We start from the raw sequence: 27,958 nt of genomic DNA on the forward strand, positions 1-27,958 counted from the left end.
TCCAGCAAGTTAGAAAAGTTTTATTTGCATAACTAAGCAACAGGGGAAGAAAAATCAAACTTTTGCATGTATAAAAACATTTATTATAAATATTTTAGCTAAAACATGTGATTTTTATCAAATATAATCTGTGGTCTTGCAAATACAGTTTTAAAAAATTGTTTAGCAATTTCCCCACCCATTATTAAATATCAGATGGGCTCCCTTTGTTATTCCACACTCACAGTTTAGTGTCACAGTGTAAAAAGCTAAAAGACAGTGAAAATAAAGTTGAGGATGAGAGATCCAGTTTATGATCAGATGACAAGCTTGGCAAGGAAGAGGATGTTTTCCTTTTCTATACATGAAGATATATATATATATATACACACACAAGTATAAGTTCTGAATATAGTACAAGCTTTCTGAGCAGAGTAACATGCTGCTTTCTGCTTTTGGAATCTATTTTCTCTTGCAAGCAGAACTGGCTGTTTTATGTAAGTGTTAACTCTACAGAAGCTCTTTCATTTGCACCAATGTTTGCAAGAAGATTAAAAATTCCATGTGGTGGGAAGCCACTGTGTCCCCAAAACTGTACTAATCCACTTCACTGAACATCTTATTGATTGATGTTTCCTTGCTTCTTAAAATCCAATGGCTTTAAAAAATAAAAAGGAGAAAGTGGAAAACAGCTATGGACCTACACAGAGAATGCAATGGAATGTGGCCAGAACTTAGCAGTTCTATTTGTTGCTCAAAAAGTACAGTCGTTTGTATACATGGAAAGGGTAAAATTGAATGGTGACTGCTGTATCCCTGAACAGAATCTTTATGAGTTAAAAAATGGCTTGGACCCAGAAAAGCATGAGTAGAGTTCTGCCCACACAACAAGGTTTTCCTGCCACCTCTTTCAAGTCATGGTACCTTGTGTCCCCTTGAAAACCTGCTTGCAGGGGTCAAGGGATGATGGAGGATATGCAATGTGGGGGCTGCATTGGAGGAGTGGGGTGGCATTGGCTTGCACAAGAATTTGAGGATTGAGTGGAAGACGTGCCTGCTATTCACCCAAGAAGCTCTTTGGATCTCAGCCAATATTTACTAACTGGGTTTCCCTTCATTACTGGGGAGCTGTTGTACCAGAAAGCTGTCGTCTTTTCCCTCCACCCCCAATAGTGAGCACAAAGACGGAAAAGAATGATACATTAGGAATTGGGGCATTTATTTGCACATGAAAGGATTGTGATCTGCACCTAGAAGAAGGGTCAGCTTGTTTAGAAGCAAGAAATGGTTTTGTAAAATTCAGGAGGAGTCAAAAGGTATACAGAAAGGAAGCCCGAGGGAAATTACAGAGCTATGACACAGAGACATTCAGAAGGACACAAGGAGTGTTTTCTGACCAAGATGCAAATGGTAAGCACTATTATCAGGTGCTTCAATCATCTGCCTCAGGCTAAAGCATTAGGACACTTTGATTCTTCTAAGCAATGCCTATTACAGAAATAAAGGGGGTTGCTTGAACCACTCCTGGTTTTGCATCCTTCTGAATGCCACTGTGTGTATGGCACCCTCCCCCCAGCATCTAGGTAGGAGGCTCAGAAAAAGAAAAGAAAAGGCTTCAAATCAGTTTTGTTCCCTCTCCTGGTCCTTCGCCTTGTCAAAGGCAAAACTTGTAAGATTGTACAAAGTCCCTCAGGTGGCCGATAGGTTGCCTCAGTTATTGACTGAATGCAGACTTGAGTTCTCGGAAGGCTGCTCTGCGGTGACGTCTCTCCTCTTCCTCACGTTTTCGCTCATCTTGCTCTGCTTTTATCTCTGCTTCAAACTTACTGGCTGAGGACAAAGCTTGAACCTAGAAATAGAGGAATAAAATTGTAACACAAAGGAAAGATTGAGAGATGGGTTTGTATTACATCTGGGGTAGGGGACCTCTGGCTTGTGGGACAATTTTGGCCTAACAGTGGGTCCAATTTGGCCCATGAGGCCATTTCCCCAAACCACACCCACCTGTCACCTGGGGTGACAGCTGATGGGGCAGAAATTTAATTCTGTTGGCTAACTTGCCAAAGTTAGTCTGCAAGGGGCAGGGGAGATATATAAACATCTGGCTTGCAGGGTCAAAAGGATTACTACCCCTATATTTCCATCATTGGCAACTTATTTCACTTATCTAAGACAGCTAGCTGTTAGCTGCCCTACAGGTGCTGTGAGATCACCAGTTCTAGCCAGAGTTGTACACAGTCAGCTTCCAGTACTGACAGACACTTAATTTCCCCTGAACTTGATCTGGGAGAAAGGATGGTGTTTTAACCAAAACCCACAATGGACTAATCCACACATCCTATTAATGCTTGCATCTCCCAGACTAGTAACAAGTTCAGAAGAGACACGTATGAAAAACTATATGCTGCAAACCATCTGAGTCCTCAGGCTGTTAAGCACAGCTATTTCTCTAGCCTGTACGATGTAACTAATACCACAGGTTGCACACCCAATGGTTCTGTTTACATCCAGGTGACTAGAGTCAGCTATCTTGGTGTCAACCAAACACTATTTTAGTTCAGAATATGGTTAAATGCCCTGACTGGTTGTGCTCACCTTGATTTACTGTAAAATTAGAGGGTAATTTAATTTAGGGAGAAAAATATATTGTGACCAAGCACCAGGGGTACTACTATAGAAGAGTTATCAGTACTGAACTTAATAGATGACAGTTATCATCTTCCCTTGGTCTTGGCCCATGAGACTTTACCATGCAATTGGAATTATCTGCAGAGAGGGGCAGATCATGTTGTATATTCACAGCACAGCCTTCGCCAACCTGATGCTTTCCACGTGCTTTGGACTACAATTGCCATTAGCCCCAGCCAGCACTGGGCTTATGAGAACTGTAGTCCAAAACACATGGAAAACACTGGGGTGGGGAAAGCTCCCACCATACAAAGATTTGGGGGAGGTGTTACACTACCTCAAAAATAGCTGACAACATTGACTTGGTGGTTGTTGGTTTTTAAAAAAGAAAACTATGTGGGTTTTGCTTTCATAGTGAGACACAGGAAACGGAACAAGCATTCATTAGATCTGATTCATCCAGTCTTGGCTCCATTTGCACTTTCACCCAATCTGAAACAATTGCACTTTCAGCTTTTAACACAGCACTCTGGTTTACATTAAAGCAGGGAAATTTCCAGGTGCACCACTTTCCCAGTCTGAATCATTAACTTGTGCTCTAGGTGGTATCACTGAGTTGACATACAGCAGAATCCGACACATGGTTATTCAGAAGTAAACTCCCTGTGTTCAATGGGGCATACTTCCTAGGGTGATTAAGATTGCACCCTAAGACTTATGAACCCCTCCATCACCTGATTCTAAGATATGTTTTTCCTACCTTTGCTTCAAAGAAGTTCTTGGCTCCTTTCACTCCCTCAAGGGCGACATCTATTTCGGAAAGTTTTGCCAAAGCCAGCAGGCCACTGTCTTCTTCAAGCTCCCCAGCTGCAGCTTTGTGGAAAATGAGTAGAAACTATACAAGGGAAAAAATAGTGATTTAGAAAAAAGTAAGAGGATGAGCACTTAAGCCTAAACTTTCATGACTGGGAGCTGTAACAGCTTAGGCAGGAAAATCTGTAATAAAGTACAGTGGTACTTAATTCATTCCGGAGGTCCGTTCTTAACCTGAAACTGTTCTTAACCTGAAGCACCACTTTAGCTAATGGGGCCTCCCGCTGCTGCCGTGCCGCTGGAGCACGATTTCTGTTCTCATCCTGAAGCAAAGTTCTTAACCTGAGGTAATATTTCTGGGTTAGCGGAGTCTGTAACCTGAAGCGTATGTAACCTGAAGCATATGTAACCCGAGGTACCACTGTAGTGAACTTATTTAAGGCAAAAATATGTGAGACTCAAGAATGTGCTAACATTTAATTATAACGTAAAAAGAGCTATAGGGGATGAATTTGATCTGAGCAACTGAGCTGGGGGAAGATAGGTTTAATCCTTCTGTAAATCCATTTCCCTGCTCTGAAGTCTCTTCCTCACCTGTGCCAGTGCAAAGTCGGTGGGGCAGGAGACCAAAACTGGAGAAATGGCATGTCGTCTCCACCCTGCCACACACTCCATTTTTCTAATAAAACCTGGAGCCTTTCATGATTTAGGTAAACACTAAAATATTAAAATATCTCTTCTGTTTTGTCCTCAGTATAACTTATTTTATATCAATGACCATTTTACTACTTATGTAGATCATTTATATATGAATAATTTGAGTCCAAAGAAGAAACCAAAAGGAAGATAGCTCCACTGCCACTGCTCTGTGCCTACTTGTTTGGTCTGGGAAAATGTAACAACAGCCCTGATAGATCAGACCAAAGGCCACAAAGTCCAGCATTCTGTCCTCCCTGTGGCCAAAGCAATGCCTATGTGAAGTCCATGAGCACATGATGACAACAGAAATGCTCCCCACTCAATACAGTCTGTGTGTGTGTGTGTGTGTGTGTGTGTGTGTGTGTGTGTGTGTGCGTGCTTTGACTCAGGCCCTTTCACTTGTCAAACAGCCCTATGACACTTGAAGAAACTAGACTGAGCTGGGAAAGCTGGGAGTATATGGAGGCACAAACTTGTGTGTGACTGGCCTGAGAGGGAGATGTCTCATGCTGCCTCTCTTCATAATACCTTGCACCTTCTTCGTTCTCCATGTCTCCCCCTGCCCCCCATCTACCCCAAGTTACATTTAAAATGGTGAATTTGTGACATAGCACTCAATAGCACCTTATCTATCTGGCCTGCTCATTTCTTCAGGCTGATGCTGAACACAGTTACTTCACCAGATCACTGACTTCTTGAGATACTAGTGCACCGTCCCCTAGCACTTCTAATCACTCCGGCTTCATTCCTCCTCTGGCACAAGCAACAAGTCATGAAGCCTTGGCTAGTCATTATATCCAAACATGGGATGGTGGTTGGTTTCTATCTTAAAAAGGGTGATCACTTTATCAGCATGAAAGGGAGGAGCAATCCCAATTTGGACCTAATGGCAAGCCAAGATTTCATGGCTCCTTGCCCCTACTCACAACTAGGGGAAGGACCAGAGCCAAAGTGAGCAGGCAAGGTGGACTAGCATACTGCTCAGTCCCAATACACCACAGCTTACTGCTGTGTGCAAACTGGCCTAGTGGCTCCAAACTAAATAGCACCAAGTGCTAATACTGCAATACTCCAACTCTTCTTCTATAGTCAAAGGACTCATCTAAGGTCCTAAAATAGCAAAAAACATCCAAACAGGGAATGCCAGTACCACAGTAATTCAGCTTTCAAATTTCGTATGTGTGTGATCAGGGTGGGTTTCCATCCTCTGAAAAGCTCACATTCTCTCACTACAGGGCAGCATGCAAGATACCAGAAACTGCATCCAGCTTCTTTCATCAGGAAATTAGGCATCTGGCAGAACCCTTTGTTCCCAAGCTTCCCCCGCATGCCCCCCCAAGCTCCCAGCTGCTTACTAATTCAGCGTTTTAAAAAAACAAAGTTGAAAAATTCCCAAAGTCCCTCAGGGATGGGAGGGGGAGCATTACGAAACTGCTGGGCTCTTTTTCTAGCAGCAAATATAGGATGGGTGTGTCCAGCCAAATGTTTGGTAAGTTTTGCTGCCGCAGTGTGCTTGACAGGTCCTTATACTGAATCACATTCCCAGCCTCAACACATCCCTCAAGAGTGACACCGCCATGACACTGCCATGACTCACTCCAGAGGCTGAAAACTGGGAAAAGATAGAGGGAAGGGCTCTACGACTGGGCTAACACCCCTCCCACTAGATTCCCTTCTGAGAGTAGCATAATTTTGCTTCCGATACTTGGCAAGTGGCTAAAAGCTTTTCTGCAGCTGGAAAAAAATACGTACGGAGTTACAAAGCTGCCTTTTATAGTGATACATTAGTCCATCTACAATACCATCTACTTTGCCTGGCAGCAGCTCACCAGTCTCTAGCAGAGATCCATTTAACAGAGACCGAGGAAGGTGCCAACCCTGAATCTCTGAGTCCTGGGTGTATAAACTGGAAGAAGCTGGTTTTTAACCAGCTGTGCCCACCTGAGATCTTGGTGCAGGACCAACAGAAAAGGGTTGTGGTGATCTGTAATAATTCTATACCGGTTGGCTAGACTTTCTGTCCAGTCCATTGCCAGGTTGGAGGGCTTGTACCTGGTGGTGGACAAATAGGTCTAAATAAGGATTTGATTACAGTGCCACCCTGCCTGAGATGACAGCGGTAATTATTATGGATTTTCTGGACTTTACCCTACAGAATCGCTACTTCCTGTCGAGGGTGGCTTAGGAATATATAAACTTCCCCACTTGACCTGTGAAACCATGCCCACCTGCCCCACACCTTATTGTCATATGTGATGTCAGGTGCTGGGCAAGTCCCAATGTGGCTGCAGAGAAACAGGTGAGAGCTGGAAGCGAGCTCTCAAAGTTTCCTTTGTTAGAGCAAGGTGCACTCCAACTTCTGTTGTCTATGCTTTGATAACCTCTTAGGTTGGATGACTGAAGCGTGTTATATGAAGACACTCTGGAAACTGCAGCTGGTACAGAATTCGGCAGCAAGGTTGCTCAATGGGGCAAGACGGTTTGAGCATATTACACGGTTCCTGGCTGGACAGCACTGGCTGCAGATTAGTGGGCCCAATTCAATTCTTTTTCACCCATAAAGCCTTAAATGGCTCAGGACTGCAGTACCACAAGGACTGCCTCTCTTCATATGAACCTAACCAGACCCTGAAACCATTCCTCTTTAGCCATGCTTTGGGTTGATTAACATCCTATATTCTTTTAAATGTGTGGGTGGGGGAGGGATGTTAATGGTTTGTTCTTGTTTTTATTATGGTTTTCTTTTTAATTTTGTATTTTTATGCTGTGAACCGCCCTGAGATCTCCGGATGAAGGGTGGCATACAAATTTAATAAATAACATCGACAAAAAATAAATAATAAACTCCGGCATGTCAATTACGTTCACCACCACTGAGCCATGGATCCTCTCAGCTTCAGTGGTGACCTATCAACGTGATAAAGAAACAGCTACTATATTGAAAGAAGCCTGGTATAAGCACCTGGTTTGCTGGCTTGTCCATTTTGGTGACCTTTGTGGGCTAGAAGCTATACACAAACAGATTTAAGATTTATTTGAATAACAGGTCCAGCTAACTGGGAGAGCATCCCATTCACCCTTTCCTCAAACAGAAGTAAGCACATCACATGCAGAACAGTCTGTTCCAAACAAACTGAAGTTTGCAGTTGCAATGTGGCCAATGGAGATCCCCCTGGCTTTCAGATTTTGTGATGCTTGGTTGCATCACTATTATATTAGATATTACTTCCCCCTGTTCCAACCACACCCCCTCACAGAAGAAGCACCCAAAGGTCTATTACCAGCAAATGTTCTGAGATCCAAGACCTACTCTAGTCCAAGGAATGTCAGGTTGGTCCCTGTAAACACGTTGGCATGACCAGCTGTAGCAGAGTGAGAAAATGCTCCAGAGTCTTCTGCACTGGGCAGGTTCCTCCATTTGGCTGAGAAAGGAGGGAAATATGCTGTTGTACCAGCTGACACAGCCAGAAAAGGCATGTGGGAATGACTCACTAAACAGCTGGGAACAAGTCATAGGTGCAAGCTGCCAAGTCCAGATCATCTATGCGCAGGGGTAGAAGGGACTATTCTGTGTAAATGGCAAATGATTTGAGCATGTTCACATTGTCCAAATGCCTTCTGGAGAGATTCTTCACATTGCTACACAAACTTTTGGGGACATAATCCACAAGGCGTGGGTGTGTTCAGGTTTTGCAAAGTCGTATGCCTACTGCGTGCTCTTCAGAAAGTAAGTAAAGAAACCCATACATCCAACATAGTAGCTAAGCCTCAGAGTAGTGATTTAAAGGATGCTTTAGACCACTGTGTGGATGATGGGGCCGAGTCTATTTCTACACAACACAATTTTTTATAAGTAGGAAAAGGGCAGTTCCACATGTATCATATCTGAATATTGGCCCCATGTTACTAACAGCAGACACTGATACAGAAAAGTTGCAGGCATATTGCTTAAATGCAGCAACTTTCTTCACCTTGGGATCTGGGCTAGAATGGTGTGGAAGCAATTGGTGATATATTGATGGGTTGATAAGTACAAAATTAACTTTATTAAAACACCCCTTGGGAAAGGTACGGTGGAATAAGTAACCATTACAAAAGCAAACAGCTGCACAAGTTTCAGAGGTATGAAATGAACCTCCCTGGGGAATTCCTTTTCCTGTAGCAGAGGGCACAAGGTGCAGCCAGAATCAATATGGAAATAAATACGATGCTCAACTGCTGCTGGTGGCCAACAGTAAGAGCCACACAGGCCAAGTAATAGGAAGTAAACAGGGACAAGTTGCTTATTTCTAGGTTGAAACTTCTAGCTGGCTTCAGCCTGAACAGAATCACACATTCCCCCAGAGAGCAATTTTGCAGCCTTTTATAGGCTTGTTCCTCAGTTGCAATAGATCGGCACAAATCACTCTTTTCCATCTACTTCCTTAATCTTATTTTTAAAATGCAGAGAAAGCAGTTCTAATTTCCTTGAATGTGGCATGTCTAATGAATCATCTTTTTTGTGCTGATCTGCAAGACCATGGTGGGCAAGCAAAATGCTCTCTTGCAAAGCAAGTAACTTTGCACTATCCCCTCCTCCTGCTCTTTTAGCTCTCATGATGAGAAATAAAAAGTTTCAAACTTATTTACTGTCAAAAAAAGTTATTGCTCTTCCATTTCTTTCCTACTGTAAAAAGCATCACATATATGTTATACATTCCATAGTCTCCAGTGATCTACCTTCATACCGCTTTGCCATATCTCCTACCGCTCAGCTCCCAGCTCTTGTTTCAACACACAACCATTTTGCACCCCAGCAGGGACTGGTTTTGCCAACCCCTAGGCATGCCTTTAGCTCAATCTATGGTCTAGGCTCCCTGCTTTCTGCCCTACCAGTCACAACGGGCCCCAGGTACCACTGTGTGTATGAATATTCATGCATACAGGCAAAGGCAGAGGCAGAGGCAGAGGCAGAGGCAGACAGACACAGACACAGACACACACACACACACACACACACACACACACGACACAGAGAGAATTATACATCCTTAGACTGCAGTTCCCTCGCCAATGCTGAACCCAAACAAAATCAGACTTAGCCATCCCAATCATAAAACTAGCTGTTGAGTGAAAGTGGCCTTCATGAAGACAAAACAGGTCCCTTGGTCACTTTTATTGCATAGTTTGTTATCTGACAAAAAGAAATAAAAGGAGAAAGGTTATGACACCTTTCTCAACTTATTTCCGGTCGTTTACTCATTGTCACAGGTAGGTTAGGTAACAGGAGAGGCAGATTTGGAGAAAGCTGTTCTGCCCTACTTGTCCTTCAGTAAGTCAAGATAATATTTCAAGGACAAAGAATGAATCTGCGCACAACAAATTAGAGCAGCAGCAGCAGCAGCAGCAGCAGCAAAGCAGGTGTCTGGGTTCCATTAAGAGAGAATTAACTTAGCATAATAACCTTATCAGGGGGTGGTTTGCTGGACGCTTTGAGCATATTTTGAGGGTGTGTGTGTGTGGAAGGGCCAACGTCCCACAGCTCACGTGGCCTGCTTGAAAAATCTGTCACCATTGCCACACCTGCTAGAGGAGCAACTGGGGCATCAGGTAGCACTTCTCTAAATGGTGCCTTTTGGGCCATACTTGGCAAACAATATAGAATAAAATATAAGCATAATAAAAACATTGGCGTTGGAGGCACTCACACTCAGAAAGGATTACATCAGGCAACCCCAAACTTGGCCCTCCAGATGTTTTGGGACTACAACTCCCATCATCCCTAGCTAACAGGACCAGTGGTCAGGGATGATGGGAACTGTTGTCCCAAAACAGCTGGAGGGTGAGTTTGGGGATGCCTAGATTACATTTTCTGGCTCTTCTGCCTCTTCAGGCAAGTGGAGCTAGACAATACTCATGCTTTAGTGCACACTTGAGAATGCCCCCTTCTATACCTACTGCTACAATGAAGGGAATAATTTACAGTGGTACCTCGCAAGACGAATGCCTTGCAAGACGGAAAACTCACTAGACGAAAGGGTTTTTGGTTTTTTGAGTTGCTTCGCAAGACGATTTTCCCTATGGGCTTGCTTCGCAAGACAGAAACGTCTTGCAAGTTTGTTTCCTTTTTCTTAAAACCGTTAATACAGTTGCGACTTGACTTCGAGGAGCAACTCATAGCACGCGGCGTGGTAGCCTTTTTTGAGGTTTTTGAAGACTTTGGTGATTTTTGAAGCTTTTCCAAAACTTTTCCGACACCGTGCTTCGCAAAATGAAAAAATTGCAAGACGACAAAACTCGCGGAACGAATTAATTTCGTCTTGTGATGCACCACTGTATTACAATGTGGCCCTGAACCCCAGAAATTGAAATATGTAATAGCATTGCTACAAGCAGGTGACATTTGCAAATCGTGACATGAACAGCTGAGTGTAGTGTCACAAGAAAAGAAAATTGTTCAGAATTAGTTCAGCTTTCTCCTGTTTAGGAAAGAGAAAGTCAGAAGTTTTCATATAAGAAAAATGAGATGATTATTTCTTAACTCTTCTACCTGCAAGATCTAATGTCTAGGTTAAAAATTCTTCTGGCCTTCAAGCCTCAGACTTTCATGACACAACACCTGAGCCTGGGAAATTGCTATCTGGTGTTCAACAAGCTGTAGTTTTCCACAGAAGTTAAAGCACAGCTGCTCCAAACAGCATAGGCTTGAAGGAATGATAGAATCATAGAAATCATAGAGTTGGAATAGACCACAAGGGCCATCGAGTCCAACCCCCTGCCAAGGAGGAAGTGAGTTGGTGAAGGGACACATTCGTTGTGATAGCAGAAGTTCCACATTTTTATTCCCCATTTGGTTTTGCATTACATTTCATTTTCTGCTGACATTTACCTCACGGAAGCTGAGTTTGCCATCAAAGTCTTCATCCACTTCCTTGATCATGTTCTTCAGGCCCAGATGAGTCTGAGGTGCCCCAAGCTTCTCCATCATCAGCTTCAGTTCCATAAGGTCAATGTAACCATCCTTCCCAGAGTCATACCTAAAAAAGGAAGGGGAAAATGAGAGACATGAGAGATGTCAGAGAGACATAGCTTTGTAGGCTCAAAGGCCTTCAGTTTAAGGAGTGCTCAATGCTCCTTTGTACATAATGTAGTTCCAGCTAGTCAGTGCTGTCTCAAGACATTTTGGTGCCTGGTACACATCCCCAATAGTGCCCTAAGAATGCTTTTAGAAGCCTCACTGGCACCATTCAGGCACAAATTCCTGTCTTCATCTGTTTACCCACTCTATGGTGCTGCCTGAAGGTGATCACTTCGCACTGCCACATGGCAGGGCCAGACTTGAAATAAGCTACTTCCAGAGCTCTCAAGTCTGTCACGACAGAGCATTCTACAGAGAAAGAGAAATGTAGGTTTAGGATATCCAGAAAATTATCTGGCACAGAAATTTATACCATTGCCCATTTAAAAACAGTCGATACAGTCAAACCTTGGTTCCTGAACAGCTCCGTTTTGGAATGTTTCAGCTCCCAAATGTCAAGAACCAGGAAGTAAATGCTCCAGTTTTCGAACGTTTTTTGGAAGCCAAACACCTGACATGGCTTCTGCTTGAGTGCAGGACGCTCCTGCAACCAATCGGAAGCTTCCAAAACGGATTACATTTGACAACTGAGGTTTGACTGTACCGTCTTTCCCCAACCTGCTTCCCACCCCCAGATGTTTTAGATTAAAACATCAGAGATGTAGTCTAAAACATCTGGAAGGGGCAAGTTGTGGAACGATGGTTCAAATGGATGAGACACCCATTCAGTACTATCCAAATGTGCACATACTTGATGTTTACTAATTTCTAGTGTAAATTCTATGTAGGCAGTCAAGTGTGCAATCATGGACCACAGATGACTTGAGACAAAAGTAAGTCAGATATCCACATACTAAATATGTCTTGACTTTAGAACCTATTCTTTTGAAAAGATACCTAAGAAGTGGGCACTCATTTCTGAAAGGAGTGGCTGAGATCCCTTCAACTAAAATAATAATATTGATGTTGAAATGCATTTTCCTTTTATCAGCCTATTACATTATTCCAAAGATATGAAGCGCCTTTTAACGGCAAGTGTCTGGCTTCTGATTGCAAAACATGTGCTCCATAGCATGTTCAAACACACACACACAAACAGCTGAACTCAATGGCAGTGAAAATAGATGAACTGGAATCTAAAATTGGATAGCACAGTTCCAAGGACAACAAAGGAGCAGTTCATATATATAAATATATATATGGATGGTTCCTTATCATGGGGGATGGGGAGCTGAATAATTACTGAAGCTTCTCTGTTCTGCGTTATCCTCCTAACTCTTTGCCACTCTCGCCAATATCCGGTTGCTGCCTTTTTTAAAAAAAGAAAAAGAAATGAATCCACAAGGGCAGAAACCCAGTTTTGCAGATAGGAAAGACCAATATAGAAGGAATAAAAAAGGGAGCAAGGAGAAATTAAGAGGGCCAAAGTGTGTGTGTGTTGTTTGTGTGTGTGTGTGTGTGTGTGTGTGTGTGTGGGACAGAGAGAGAGAGAGAGAGAGAGAGAGAGAGAGAGAGAGAGAGAGAGAGAGTCTGTGTGTGTAGGGGCTGGGAACAGACACTCCCCCCTGCCCAGTATAGAAACCAAAGGGGCTGCTACAGGACTCCTCCTCCTCCTCTGCCCTGGGCTACTTCAGAAGGGACAGAACTTATGGGCCCTCCTCTGCCAGTCCTCAGCAGACTAGTAAAAACAGGCTGATAAATTCTGACAGCTTATTTACAAGACAGCTGTAAACCGAGGTCGTTATAACCGGAAACCCCACAAGCAGTGATAGGTACTTGGAGCAGAAAGAAAACGTTAAGCCCCTTTTCCTTAGAATAACACTCCACCTGTGGGGATAGGGGAATTGAAGCAAGGCAGTGCTCATAGAATCAGAGTTGGACGGGACTCCAAGGGCCATCTAGTCCAACCCCCTGCAATGCAGAACTCTCAGCTACATCATACATGACAGGTGGCCATCCAACATCTGCTTAAAAACCTCCAAGGAAGGAGAGTCCACCACCTTCCAAGCAAGAATGTTCTATTGCCCATGTTCAAGGCAAGGCTGTAGCAGTCAAGGGGATTATTATACCGTATTTTCCGCTCTATAAGATGCACCAGACCACAAGACGCACCTAGTTTTTGGAGGAGGAAAACAAGAAGAAAAATATTCTGAATCTCAGAAGCCAGAACAGCAAGAGGGATTGCTGCGCAGTGAAAGCAGCAATCCCTCTTGCTGTTCTGGCTTCTGGGATAGCTGTGCAGCCTGCGCTCGCTCCATAAGACGCACACACATTTCCCCTTACTTTTTAGGAGGGAAAAAGTGAGTCTTATAGAGCAAAAAATACGGTAATCTAAGGAGGACTCATGCACTTCCACCTACTTTTTTTGTTTCTTACCTGCACTTTGCCATGAGGTCTCAGGGAGGTGTACAATGATTTAAAAATACAGTATTGCAATCAGTTAAAACAAATTACAGCCACAATTCCAGCAAAGATGGTGGGCACTGCTACGCTCCGACGTAAAGAGAGAACAGATAGCGTACTAAAAAGAAATACATCACGGGGAGTCACAGCCCAGGATAAAAAGGTATTTCCACAAACATAGGCTTACTAAAGGTATTCTGGAACCTTGGAAGCTGCCTTATACGAAACCAGAACACTGGGTCCATCTGGCTCATTATTGTCTCTATGCCAGAAGTGAGGAACCTTTGGCCCTCCAGATGTTGCTGAACTAGAACTCCCATCAGCCACAGCAAAAAGATAGCCCAGTAGTGGTGGCCCTCTAGCTGTTTTGGGTCTACAATTCCCATCATCCCCGACCATTGGTCCTGTTAGCTAGGGATGATGGGAGTTGTAGTCCAAAAACATCTGGAGGGCCAAGTTTGGCCACCGCTGGCCTATGAGCAGAGATGAAGGGAGTTGCAGTTCAGCAACATCTGGAGGGCCAAGGGCTCCCCATACCTGCTCTACACCGACTGGCTGTCACTTTCCAGGATTTCAGATGGGAGTCTCTCCCAGCACTACCCAGAGATGCCTGGGGACTGAACCTTGGACCTTCTGCATGCAAACAGAGTAAATACTCTGCCACTGAGCTACAGCCATTCCTCTAGCTCAAAGCAATGTTCTGAGAGCTGCCCCTTTTGAAAAAGAGGGGCTTGGATGCTGGTGTACAAGGAGGAAGGTGACTTTGCAGGAGGAGCAATAGCTCCACAGGGGTTAACCGAGTGTACTCAGGATTCACAGCCACCGGAGCAAGTCTCACGTATCTGTCATTCCAGCACACAGGCAGTACAAAGCAGGGATTGTGAGAAACTGGGTCTTGCCAGCAATGGCAAAGCAATGCACTATCCCGGCAGTACAATAGGAGTTTAGTGCGCCGTGCCAGAGACAGCCTTCAAAGCACAGCTTCCCAAAGTTGTGCCGCCTCAAAAAGCAGAGTGGCAATCTGTTCTCAATTCAGCAGGACCTAGGAAGCAGATGAAACAGCTCAGCACAATATAAAAGGAATTAGAGGGAGATAATGTTTCTCCTCCTCCTCCTCCACTGAGTCCTGAGAGGCAGCACTAAGACATTTAAATGGGGGGGGGGGGGGAGAGAGAGAGAGAGAGAGAGAGAGAATCTCGTTCTGTGGGTGTGGAGCAAGAAAGACAAACTTGTTTTTCCAGAGCAGAAAGAGCTCAGCACAAATTCCTGCAGGGAGTGAAGGTTGCATCACATCGCTGGCCTGCAGCATTCCCCACAAAGGGAGAAGTTGTTTTAAGGCCCCACGCTCAGCCATTCCAGAGTGACACGGTACCAGGCATTATTATGATCGCACCGCACCAGTGCTGCATCAACTGCACTGGATCCCAGTCCATTTCAGGCCTCAATTCAAAATGCTGCTTTGGGGGCTAGCACGCCCATCTTCAAATATGCCTGCCTAGATACTAAGACATTGATATCTGTGGCTCTTATCTGGGAATCCCTGCCACCCCACCCAACATGCAACAGCTGGTTAATGGGAAAGGACCATTTCTGTGGTGCTGCCTGTTAAAAGAAGGTTCAAGGCTTGCCTGCCACCTACATTGTCATTTCAGCATCGGGCAACATCTTTCTAAAATTCTTCCAGGCCTTTTAATCTAATGCAATGCATTCAATCTCTGCTGGCGATATTATGCTTCTTTTTTATAATATGCTTTTAGTATGTGCATGTTGGTTTAAATTATAGCTTATTTATTTATTTATTTATTTATTTTGTAAGCTGCCTATGAAATTGTTTGAAGGGCAAGGGGGGTAGAAGTTATAATAAACTAATTTGCAACACACTCTTTTACAGGAAGCTGCATGTATAATTTCAGTCATATAAATAGGGCAGAGCTTCCCCTAGAGTTTCAGTAAAGCCTCCTATGCTTCAATCAGTACCATGGATGAAATCTACTATATGTTTTGGAAAGTTGTCTGTCTCCTATGTATTGAACACCTCTTAAGATATCATAACCAAAATTTGCAAGATGGTTCCCAAGATCAAGGAGCAGAGTTTCCACATAAGTTTGGACACAACTGAACATCATTTTGAATCAAGATGGCAGACTGGACTTTTCGAAAATGGACTTTTCTTAGGATTCCTGAACAACATTGGGTACAAGGCCTCTTTGCCCACAAAGCATCAAGCCAATTCTAATCTCATCTTACGTGAAATTAGTTAAGAAATATCTAGGATTCTAAGCGCCAGTATTTCCAAAGCCAGCCTCTCTTGAGGGATGTGACTGACAGTGCAATCCTAAATATCTCTCCTCAGAAGCACATTCTGAGTTAAATGGGACTAACTCCCAGATAAGTGGGCATGGGATTGCAGCCTAAATTTATTTTTGTAAGGAAAAAAAGAGCCAGAATTAGGGGAGCAAAAACTGCTTGCATCAGTATAACATTGTAAGGAATGCATGATGCTTATCTGTTTAATTTGAGGGATGAAATGAAATTTGAAAAGCAAAATGGAATTTCTTCAGTGCTAATAATGTAAGGTGCCACACCAAAAGATTCATGCAGACCAAGCTACAAAATTGTTGCAGAGATAGCAATCAATGTGTTAACATTATGTGAAAAAAGAGGGCTTGACCCAGTTCAACAAGCTCCCAGTAATAGAGAGAGAAAACGCAGTTAGAAGCCACGTGCCCTTTTTGAATATGTTTGTAAGGAGTGTGTGAGAAGCCCTCCAACCAGGAGGGTTACTTGTTTCAGATGTAACAAAGGAGGACATATAACCAAATTTTGTGAAGCCCCAAAACTAACAAATTCCCCTTCATTTAAGCAACCAAATCCCAAGACACAAGGAAATCAAGATAAGGGGAACAGGACAAAGAAATAATTTTATTTTTATCCCCCCCCCTCAAAAAAAGAAGAGTCTAGTTGTAAACAGCTGTGATACAGTATCAAAGGACTTGGTTTCATCAAGTGTTTTCTTATCTCCCTTATAAAGAGAAAAAGCAATACTCAAAGGAAGTTGCTATTATCTTGGATTTTCAGTAATAGCCCAAACAGTTGTACTTTTTTTAAAAATGACATTAACACAGCAACAATAAAAGACAAGTCATTTCTTTAAAAAAATGTGATTATGATTGTAATGCAAAGGACAAAAAAGTTGAGACCATGGGGATGGGTGTATGTCCATGTATTTGCAACTGCTATCAGATGGCACTAGGACTACGCAGGCACTGAACAGGTGAAGGAAGAAATGGAACATTTGCTGTCTCTGCCTCCACTGATGCACCTGCTGTCTCAGTCCTCCATGTGGACTCAGCAGAAGTGTGAAAGGGGCTGTATGTATATAGAATTGTACACACACAGGATCATCTTCCATTTGATCAGGATCCCCAATGGCTCCAGAGTTCCCAAGCATGTGAAGAAGCAAATGCACTTAAGTTGTATATGATCCCACTCTAGGGGTTCAGAGAGCCAGAGGGAATGTCTGCACAGTCCTAAAATGACAGTGAAAAATATAGGCTGCCACCTAAACAAGGATATTATTGGCTTCGGAGTATTTGACTGCAGTACTTACCACATATTACTTTGAGAGTCGAATGGCCTAACCCTAGCATGACAGGAAAAATTAGAGGCATTCCTGCCTCTTGCCACACTGACCACCTCATAAACGAAACTGAGCTAATGAAGCGTTGTTGCAGGTATCAGCAATGCAAGACCTGAAGGCAGACTCACAAGCTCAATCTTCAGAACTTACTGTAACTAGCAGCTTGCCCTGAGCAGAAAACGGTTTGAAGGTGAGCTGCAATACTCTGAAGAGTTTCTCCAGAAGTTTCCAGGAGACTGTGAGGAACAGGACCATAATAGTTTTGGAAGACTTCTCATCGTGAAACAGCCAGCTAATTACAACGCAGACCATGGAAACACCAGAATCTCAAAGAGTAACCTGCTCCACATAAGACAGCTGCGAAGCAGAGACCACTTGAGATTGTACCTGGGTAGTACAGTGGTACCTCTGGTTAAGTACTTAATTCGTTCCGGAGGTCTGTTCTTAACCTGAAACTGTTCTTAACCTGAAGCACCACTTTAGCTAATGGGGCCTCCCGCTGCCACTGCCGGAGCACAATTTCTGTTCTCATCCTGAAGCAAAGTTCTTAACCTGAAGCACTATTTCTGGGTTAGCGGAGTCTGTAACCTGAAGCGTATGTAACCCAAGATACCACTGTAACTGCTCTACACAGTTAGCGTGTAGCCAACTGCTTCGCAATTCAAGCCAGTATGCAAAAACAGTATGCCAGGCAAAGGAGATGCTATGTGGATGCAGTTCTTAACAGCTTTTTTTTTTTTTTTTTTTTTTAAGTGAGCTTTGTGTGATAAAAGCCAAATACAGTCTGCGTGAATAGTGAATATAGCATCAGGCATATTCATTAATTTCATTTCACATTTGTACAGCACTTGATTGTAATAGAACCTCAAAGCATAGACCATAGAGGTGGGAGTTTGTATTCCACTCGATCAGGGATAGCTCAGTTGGTAAAGCATGAGACTCTTAATCTCAGAGCCGTGGATTTGAGCCCCACATTGGGCAAAATATTCTTGTATTGCAGCGGGTTGGACCACATGGCCCTTTTGGTCATGTCAATTCTATGACTGTGTATGCTTACTGGGTGAGCTTGGGCAAACCAGCCCAGTCTTGTGACAGCAAAATGAGGGGGTTGGGGAGGTCTGCTGCCTTGAGCTTCTCAGAAAGGTGGTGCAAAAAATGTGGAAAGAAAGAGAAATTACTATAGCACTTGTCAAGAACAAAGTGAAATACACCAGGCTTCCCAGCCTCACTCCTCCTACCCACCCTCCAAAAGAATTCCCCAGCATATGCCTCCTACATATCAGCAGACATTTGTTCTAGAAATAGACATATGGTTTAGAAATTCCTGTTGGTTCTTACTGTTGATATAAGAAATGAGAAGGCTGCTGGTCTAAGCAACAGCTACTAATTTTAACCAACAATTAAGGTTGGCTAAAGTGTGCTCTCTTGTAATGTTCCAACATCAGCAACTCGGATTTCATTTCATGCGCTCAATGTTGTCAATCTAGAAAATTTAGAAATACCTTTCTCTACTCTCTGTTTTCGAGGCTAGACATTTTTTGTTTCCAAACATGAAAAAAAAAATCAGTGGCATTTTTATTTTATAAATTATCTTATTTACTGTATTAACTATTCATTAAGGACCAATTCTTAGTATGATTTTATTGCAGTTCCATCAGCATGGAATGTGCTTTACAAAATACAACGGCCCAAGTCCAAAGAGTTTTTAATCTAGAATGCAACATGGGAAAACAACACAGGAAGGGAAGGGGAACTGCTCTAAATTGAAGACTCAAGAGCTTAGCAAATCTCATTTAAATAATCACCCTTAATACACGGAGCAGATACCTGTAAATAATACATGAACTTAAACTATGTCAAGCTTCAAGAGCAGCAATATAGTATTCACCAGAAGTATACAAATTTTACACTAGAGAGTCCATTAACAACCAGAGGCATACGTAGGGGCTGGCAAAACCAACTATCAGATGTATTCCAAATTAAGGGTGTCTAATTAGAATAACAAGAAAGAAAGAGTAACACTTAAAAAATTACAAAGGATTTGGATACCTAGGCTGGTCCATTTATATACATACATTTGTGTTTGTTTCAGGTGGGTGTGGGTGTATAAACAGTCAGGCAGTATCTGTCTTGCCAACCTAGTGCCCTCCAGTTGTTTTTCCAAGTACAACCTATCTAGAGGGCAGCAGGATGAGGAAGGCTGTTCAAGCCTGAGGTTGAGTTCTGGAGAGCTTGAAAGTTTTCTCACTATTTTACGATGTTTTGGTTGGTCCTAATGAAGTTGTTGCCCTTCTGTGGATCTAAAGAAACACTGTCTGCAGTGGAAAAAGTAGATGAAGATACCATTCCCAATCCCAGCTGAGCCTGCGTTCTACACTAGCAAAAACTGCCCATGAATTCTAGCATCTAGACTGTAACTCCTTTCACAGTGAGGACTTTTGACTATTTTTCAGTGCCTGCAAAACATCTGGAAGTGCTTGGAGGATCAACTACAACTTCCTTTTCTCCAACAGGCTGACACAGGAGGATGACTGATTGCAATGTCATACCACTGCTCCCTTCCTGGCATGTACTAGTGCTGAAAAGAGTCAGGCTTTGGGTGTGCAGATCTGGCACATTCCCTATATAATTAAAGAGGAGTGTTTAATCAAAACAGAAAAGTTAGTAGTAGTGGTGGTGGTAGCAGCAACAGAAAGCCCTGCTCCACTCTTTCATACAGTGTTCCCCCCCCCCCCACACACACTATCATGCAATAATTTGACTGAAGGAATGTGCAAATCACACCAACAGTGTAGAGAGATTATTTTCAGAGGCTCTCATAATTAAAATATCTCACTGCATCTGCAGCCGAACCATCACTATACAAACCTATCCCTTCTGACTACTGCACATGGCAGTCCATTGGTATCTCTGGCAGAGAAGAATGATGGATGAGGTTTTAAAAAGAGGCACTTCCCTTTTCGGTTGGGGACTCCCCCCCCCCCCGGGCAATCTTTCTTGCCAGATTAACACAGCAGTAAAAAACTTTATACTACCCAGAGCAGCTGGCTGAAAAGGCACAAAGGCAGTGGTCTGGCAGACAGGGAAGCAAGCTACAGCACAGCTGGATCACAGCCAAAGATAAAATCAAAAGACTAGGTATCCCTTCAAGTATATGCACTAACAAAATTGTGGGGGGGGGACGACGACTCCCATTTCACAGTCTACACATCACCACCCCCACCCCAAGAGGGTATATTTGTAGCCTACATGCTAGACAGCAGGGAACAGGTCTGCTTACTGACTTCAGTAAAATTGTGTAAACACTACACAGATCAGTCAAGTCTCACTGCAATATTTACACATCATGCTAGAGCCAGAAAGGCAGGGTGGCTGTTTTTTTTTTTAAATATGGTCTTGGACAGGATACGCCCGCATTGCTCTGATAGGGGCAATGATTTCTCCTTACTCCTTTAATTTCTTGGCAGTCAAAGAGGATGAACATTTTAAATCATCAGAAGAGAGTATTTTTCTTTGGCGAGAAGCTTGAAACAGATCAGATAATTCAGGCTGAATGATTTCCCCTAACAATTATAGATTAGTGATGCCCACATATACAAGCCAATAGATTTGAACTTCACTGGGATTCTGGAGGTTTAGGTTCCCAGATTCTGATATTTGAAAGTTGCTTTGCATGCTGATGCTTCTGTCGAGAAAACACGCAAAATGTAACATATAGCTTCCCCACGCAAGCACCTGGAGAAGAATAATTACGAAGCCATTGCATTATTTTCCTAGTAGTATTAAGATTCAACATTGATTCACTCCTGCATATCCATCACTTGTTACTTTTTCAGATCATTATTACTTTAACCAAAAACAAACAGATTCAGAAAAGTATAGTAGCCATTCTTTACAGATGAATGTGTTTTATTCTTCTAGTTATGAATATCAAGTTGTTAATGCTTCAAGATGTCATCCTTCCTTTGTAGGAGGAGGAGGAGGAGGAGGAGGAGGAGAAGAAGAAGAAGAAGAAGAAGAGGAGGAGGAAGAGGAGGAGGAGGAGGAGGAGGAGGAGGAGGAGTTTAGATTTGATCTCCCGCTTTATCACTACCTGAAGGAGTTTCAAAGCGGCTAACATTCTCCTTTCCCTTCCTCCCCCACAACAAACACTCTGTGAGGTGAGTGGGGCTGAGAGACTTCAGAGAAGTGTGACTAGCCCAAGGTCACCCAGCAGCCGCATGTGGAGGAGCAGAGACGCGAACCCGGTTCACCGGACTACGAGACTACCGCTCTTAACCACTACACCACACTGGGTAGGGAGATGGGACGCCATGGCCTAATTCCAAATGGATGGCATGGGGGGGGGGGAATAGCAGCAGAGATAGAGAAAGCAGGGGGCACAACTGACACTTGGTTCTGGCCCCACCCAACATTAATATTAACCATTGTTTAGTATAATATACTAACTTCCTCCTCAGCTATGGTTAAGCAGCCGTCACCCTCTAAAAGCTGCAGAGTAGCCTATAAAGAGGAAAACAAGAACAACAACAACAACATACATACAAACAAACAAACAAACAACAACAGCCCACCCTGAAACTGCTCACATGTCTTGGCTGCTTTTGCTGGAGCTTTTAACTATGCTGTGGTGTAGCAAACCATAGCTGAAGCGGTTGTCTGTCAGACACCTGAACTTTAATTATGGTTTATTAACCATGGTCAACAGTGTCTGTGGTTTAGCATCAAATGCAAGCCAACTTGCCATCATGATAGCCACCAGCCTGGACAGCTTTAAAGGGGTTTTAAACAAATTCATGGAGAAGCCAGATGTGTCTTTTACTGCTATGCTACCCTGGATCACCTGGCCAGGCAGGTGAAGATGCTCGGTACCAAAGGTGGTACCTGGACATCTCCATCCAGTCACAAAAGGCCAGTTGCCAGTCACAAAATGTGACTGCTGCCCAGCTAATTTCTGACTATCCGTTGCTAAGAATCCTGAGTAGCAGAAGGCTATGGACTTCCCATAGGTATCTGGCTGGCCACTGTGTGAGAACAGAAAGCTAGATTAAATGGGTTTTTCGTCTGATCTAGCAAAGTTCTTCTTTATGTTCTTATGATCTGAAATCGCTCTTCTGGATGACTAGCAATGTTAGAACTAGAATGTGCTTTATTATGTTGACGTGCAGGGAGCAAAAGGAAATATTCTTCACAGCACACAATTGGCCTTTGGAGCTTATTTAGCATGTGGCAAACGGCCAGCACTAGAGCTGGGTTCAAAAAAGGTCAAAAAGAATGAATGAGAACATTGAATGCTATTAACCAAGATGTTCAGGGCAAAGCATCCCACATTTATTCACTGATTGTTGAAGACAAGTCTGGGGAGTGGGGAACAGCATTTCCAGTTACGACCACCTGAGACTAAACTATTTTGTTTGTTACTTCTGCTGTCAATCGCTTTTCCTAAACTAAAGCATAAAGAGTTGGTCACTGGCTTCAGTAGACCATGGAGGTTCTGTAAAACTGTTATTAAGTCTTTAAATACAAGTTGGTATGATAATAATAATAATTTTATTATTTATACCCTGCCCATCTGGCTTGGCTTTCCCAGCCACTCTGGGCAGCTTCTAGCAGAATATAAAAACAAGATAACATGGACGTCATTAAACAAAAAACAAATGGAAGTTGGACTCTGAAGCCAGCCAAGTTTTCTAAAGCTAAAATTCCGCTGTGCGCATTTGTCAGGTTTTCTGGCAAAACTGAGGAAAACCCTTTTCCGTAGAATCCCCACGCTGAATAATAATTGCTTTGTTTTCCTAGGTGTTATTTGATCTGAAAGACGCTCATAACTATTCTTTTCCCTCCTGGAATTATCCGCCGTTTCCCCCACCCCAAGATGATTTTGTTTAATTAGCCGCTGTGCCTTCTACAATTTGAAAAATGGTTTTATTCGAAGGGAAAGGCGACTGTGAACAAAGCTTATCAATACCTAATTAGGGCTGAACAAAGAAAGTTGCATCAGCAGTTGTCTGCACTGGCAGATCTCCCCTGTGTGCTTCAAAGAAGCCTCCTCCCCACATGCTATAGTCCTTGAGGTCTCCAAAACCCAACTCAACCAGCTCCTGAGCTTTCTGACAGACCCAAGGTGGGAAGCCACACTTGTAGTTGCTGTGTTTGTCCTGTTGACATATCAAGTGGGGGAGAAGTTTCTTCATATTTATATCAAAAACACCCTCCTCACCTGCCTTCCTCCCCATTCTCAGTTGCTTCCATTGCTTCTCTCTCTCTCAGCTCTGGCATCAGAACCAGGCTGGGGAAAAGGCATATAATAAGGAGGTAAGCTGGAGGAAGGGGAAAGGTTTAAGCCTCCCTCACCTTCACCACACATACCCTTTGAACCTGCAAATGAAGATGCCATTCCCAATGTTATACACAACTAGAGCAGACACATCAACAAACAAATGTGACAGACACCATCAGCTCTAGTTCTAAAGAGCAAAATCTCCAAGGATCTGTTGACACGAAACACATTATACGTTCCTATGTTTCTACTAGGGGCTGCTGCCTCTGCTTTGCCGGGCCCCCATTCTCCACACCTGGCCAACCCCTCCCTTATTTACATCTGACCAAGCCCCCCCCCCACTTTTAAAGGCATTTGGGAGGTGCTTCAGAGAGTGGTTTGCCAAACTTCAATGCAGCCATTTTTAACACAGAGTGGGAGGCACTTCAGAGAGCAGTTTGGCCTTCCCCATCTCTGTTGAACAGCTCACCTGGGCCATCCACACTGCTTGCTTGCTCGCTCACCTGTTGTTCTGTCATCCCCCTGGAGCTGGCATAGTGGCCTTTTGACAGCCTCAAATTGCAGCAAGACATGTTTATGCATACTGGAAGAAACGCATAGCCCACTTGTAATATAGTGCCTTGGCACTGAGGGTTGGAGATGTCCTGACTCTACATGGGAGCTGGACTGGAACTCACCTCTAGGCAGGAAAGTCATGTTGGCAAAATGGGAAGACAACTCTTACCAGCAAGTTGTTACCTGGAAGGTGGAGGCCAAAATCAAGGGGGCATAGCCTGCAAGGTCTATAACCCATGAGGCTCACATGCATTCAATATTGCATAGGAAAGCTAGATACTACTTTCCTGGTCGCTGCAATGTTCTTATGGGGAGGTGACGTCTCTCTTCTTCTGTACAAGTATTACTGTTAGAGGTCCTTAAAAATCCTAATAAGGCTCACAGTGTTGACATGTAACGGAAGTGGAAAACCAGGCCTTGGACTGATGAGTGGTCTTAGTTAACACGCAGCTTATTTATATCCCTCCCATTTTGGTACTAGCAGCTTTCCTTAGACTGGAGGCACAGCTGCTACTGTGGTTTAAAGCTGGTGTGGGGAACCATTGGCCTGCCAGAGGTTGCTGAACTATAAGCTCCCATCATTCCTGGCCATTAGCCACGCTGGCTGGGGCTGATGGGAGTTGTAATTTAATTACACCTGGCGGCCCAAAAGTTCCCTACACCTGTTTTAAAGTGAAGTAAAATACACAGGATTGGCCTCTGTCTTTCATAACTAGCCCACAGGCAGTGCTTGTCTTTTTGCTTCTAGTAATAAAGAATTCTGTTAATTCTGCGCTTGGGCTTTGCATTAAGAGCAATGCAGTTGCCCTTCAGTGTACTGGTAAACGTGCAGTTATTTCTTTCTACCTACCACAAGAAGAGGCACATGGATGTTATTTAAGAGCAGCATGGTCTCAGAAGCACTTTCAGCGCTGGGATAGAATCATGGACTTGCAGAGTTGGAAGGCACCCCAAGGGTCATCTAGTCCAACCCCCTGCAATTGCTCTGTGCTGTAAGGCTCAGGTGGGTGGGTTAGTAGCAATTACAGCAAATTATGAAGGGTGGGCTACAATTTTTGTTATTAAATAATAATGAAATGAAGTATCAAGCAGCTTCTCTTTAATTCTGAGGTTTTATGCAACCGTCTGATGGGGACAATCTATTTCAGTTCTTTGTCTCAAGGGGAGTGGAACAGAAAGTGTGCCTCTTTTTCAGTTTCACAGGTTACACAATCTCCACTCTCTTGGCTTGGGATGTGCTTTATGTCTTCAGATTTCTATCTCAAGGATGTGATCAACTTTGTACTTGGTCCCTAGCTCCACCAACAGCCTCTCCTTAAACAAAACAAATACCAATCAGGGAAAAACCATAGTCAAAGTCAAGGGATCTTTGTTGCAACACTAAACGCTGATGGAGTTGTTATAGCTATACACCTCATAATGCGCTGTCCTGTCTCATTGCAATGGCTATTTCAGCACCATCATAAATATGGGGGACACATTTTCTTCCAGGACTACAGGTTTATGGATAAAACAAACCTTTGTCAACTAGATAAAAGTAACATACTTTGCATAGTAATAAAGAAAAACACCACTACCACCCCAGACAGTTTAAACTACTAGCAAATTACACTGCCTGAATAGTGTTTTTCTAGGAGACAATATTAAACTACAACCTACAACTTTCAGAACACGTCACCCCGTACACTTCCACATCCTACGCATGTTTGGAAGTAAGTCCCACTAAGTTCAGTGGGACACGTAATTGCAACACTGACTTAAGGAAGCTATGCTAGAATAGACTTACTAAGAAAAGGCAGTCCCAAAAGCCCCTTTTCAAAGGGCGCTTAAGCAAGACTGGAAACAAGTGACAAATAGTCATATTTCACGACTTAAAAGGAACATGCTAAATATAACTGCAGTTGGCTTTGCAGAGATGGGGAAGGTCAAACTTTTTTTGTTGTTGCAGTGTGGCTTTTGAGCATTGCTACCAAGTATAAACTGCTCCAAAGCTAGACCACAGAAGAAAAACAAACCTTGAGATGACTGATACACACACAGTGGTCCCAGTTCTGCAAGTTGAAAACTGCAACCTGATTTAGAACTTAGTGAGTGTACACTTTAAAAATAAAATAAAAAGAATAGAGATCCTTTTTCACCTTTTCTCATTCATAAGACTATACAGTACTGCAGGAAGAGTAGCAAAGGAAAGAAGTGCAGACACCTGAATGCTACTAACCTGGGAGGTACTTAAAAGCTCTACTTTCCATAATGACCAGGGTAGATGTAGTTCTGCAAGGCTATTCTCAACCTGCTTTGCACAAAATAAGCTAAAACCCAGACTCAGGCTTCTCCAGAAAAGAGCTGCAATTAAAGAACTCCTAGTTAAGAAACCAAGCTTGACATCCATTCTACAGAAGCAGTTCTTGGTTTTAGGCTGCAATCCTATGCACAGTTACCTGGGAGTAAACTCCGCTGAACAGAATGGGTCTTACTTTGGAGTAAACTTACTTTGGAATGGGTCTTACTTTGGAGAAAATCATAGTTCTCTTTTCATTTCCTACAACCACTAAGAACAGTTGGGGGGCGCCGGACAAAACTGCTGCTTCTCACTAGCCAACCACTCACACCTACCCCCAGATCACAAGAGCTTCAAAGCACTTTTTCCGTGGCTACTAAACCAGCAGTCGTGTGAAATAGTACTTGACCGGATTCAGCCCGTGCTTCCAGTGAAGGCTCGGTTGCAGAACGTTTTGCTGGTTAAAGGCCGCAACATTAAGGCTGCCATCATACATACATAAACACACATTTACTGGAGTGTAAATCCTAGTGAACTAAGCGGGTTGGGGTTTTTTTCCCCCTGCCTAGAAAACATGCATTGCTTGCATGCAATCCCGATCTCCATCAGCAGAGGAGCTGCTTACTCCGTGGAGCTCAACGGGATTTTCTTTTTTTTACACCTCTGAACTAAAGGCGCTGAGAACCGCGCCGCATCCGTGCAACTCCAAGCGCACGTGTAGCCGCCCGGTTCTACTCCGAAGCAGGCGCCTTCCACTCCGTACGGGGACCCGGGCTAAGGAGGAAAGGAGGGCCGGGGGAACGGGGCGGTGCTTACAGTCGGAAGAGCCGCTCCATGTCCTTGATCTGCCGGCGGCTGAACTCCTTGAACTCCGTGTAAGGATTGAAGATCTGGGCGAAGCGGGGCCGCGCCGCGCCCGCGTTGATGTCCTGCCTGCGACTCAGCTTGGCGCTCAGCTCCGGGTCCGCGGAGGCGTTCACGGGGTTCTGGTCGTCGTCGTCGTCCGGCTCCGCCAGGCTCGCCTCGGACCCCGCGGGCTCGTCGCCGTCCTCGGGAGGAGCCTCCGAAGTGCTGCCGTCCCGCAGCAGCCGGCGCTGCAGCTTCTGGGCCAGCTCGGCCGAGGCCATGTTGCGGGGCGAAGAACGAGCGGCGGAGAGAAGAAAAACCTCCGCGGGGCCACTTCGCTCCTGCGCTGAGGAAAGAAGTCTGCCGGCCCCGAACTTTATTCTAAGACTTGGGCGAATTGGCGGGGAAGGCGAGTCAGGGCCAGGGGGCGGGGAGGCGGAGGGAGGCCGGGCCGGGACTTAAGGAGGCGCCGGGGAATTGGCGCGCTCCAGGCTCGGCCTCCGGAGACTCTGCCTTGCGGGGGAGCCGGAGGTTGTTCTCCATTAGTTTCTCTTCCCCCGCACCTGTTCGCTCTGACTCAACGTTTCGCCTTTATTTCTTCATGACTGGAAGCCGACTTTCATTATCCCAGAGCGCATACATGCACTTACGCGTATATATGTATATTAGCAACCAGAGGTTATCCTCTTCAGTGGGGTTGTCCCCGGACAGATCACCACACCTTTACAACATCTGTGCTACTGACTGACAAACTTTGTTGAAATATAAACACACACACAC

General features: G+C 44.0%; 1 protein-coding gene across 1 annotated transcript; it reads right to left on the bottom strand.

Moving 5' to 3' along the window:
- Positions 1-5: 5 nt before the first annotated feature.
- Positions 6-27,723, bottom strand: EFHD1 (EF-hand domain family member D1). Its single transcript, XM_083505692.1, has 4 exons — positions 27,149-27,723; positions 10,988-11,135; positions 3,368-3,502; positions 6-1,828 (listed from the first exon to the last, which is right to left on the bottom strand). Exons 1-4 carry the CDS (start codon positions 27,457-27,459, stop codon positions 1,694-1,696), a joined length of 729 nt encoding a protein of 242 aa, XP_083361818.1. The 5' UTR covers positions 27,460-27,723; the 3' UTR covers positions 6-1,693.
- Between the last annotated feature and the right edge of the window lie 235 nt (positions 27,724-27,958).

Source organism: Podarcis liolepis, assembly GCF_965112155.1.
Source record: "Podarcis liolepis genome assembly, chromosome: 5".
NCBI classification, from domain to species: Eukaryota; Metazoa; Chordata; class Lepidosauria; order Squamata; family Lacertidae; genus Podarcis; species Podarcis liolepis.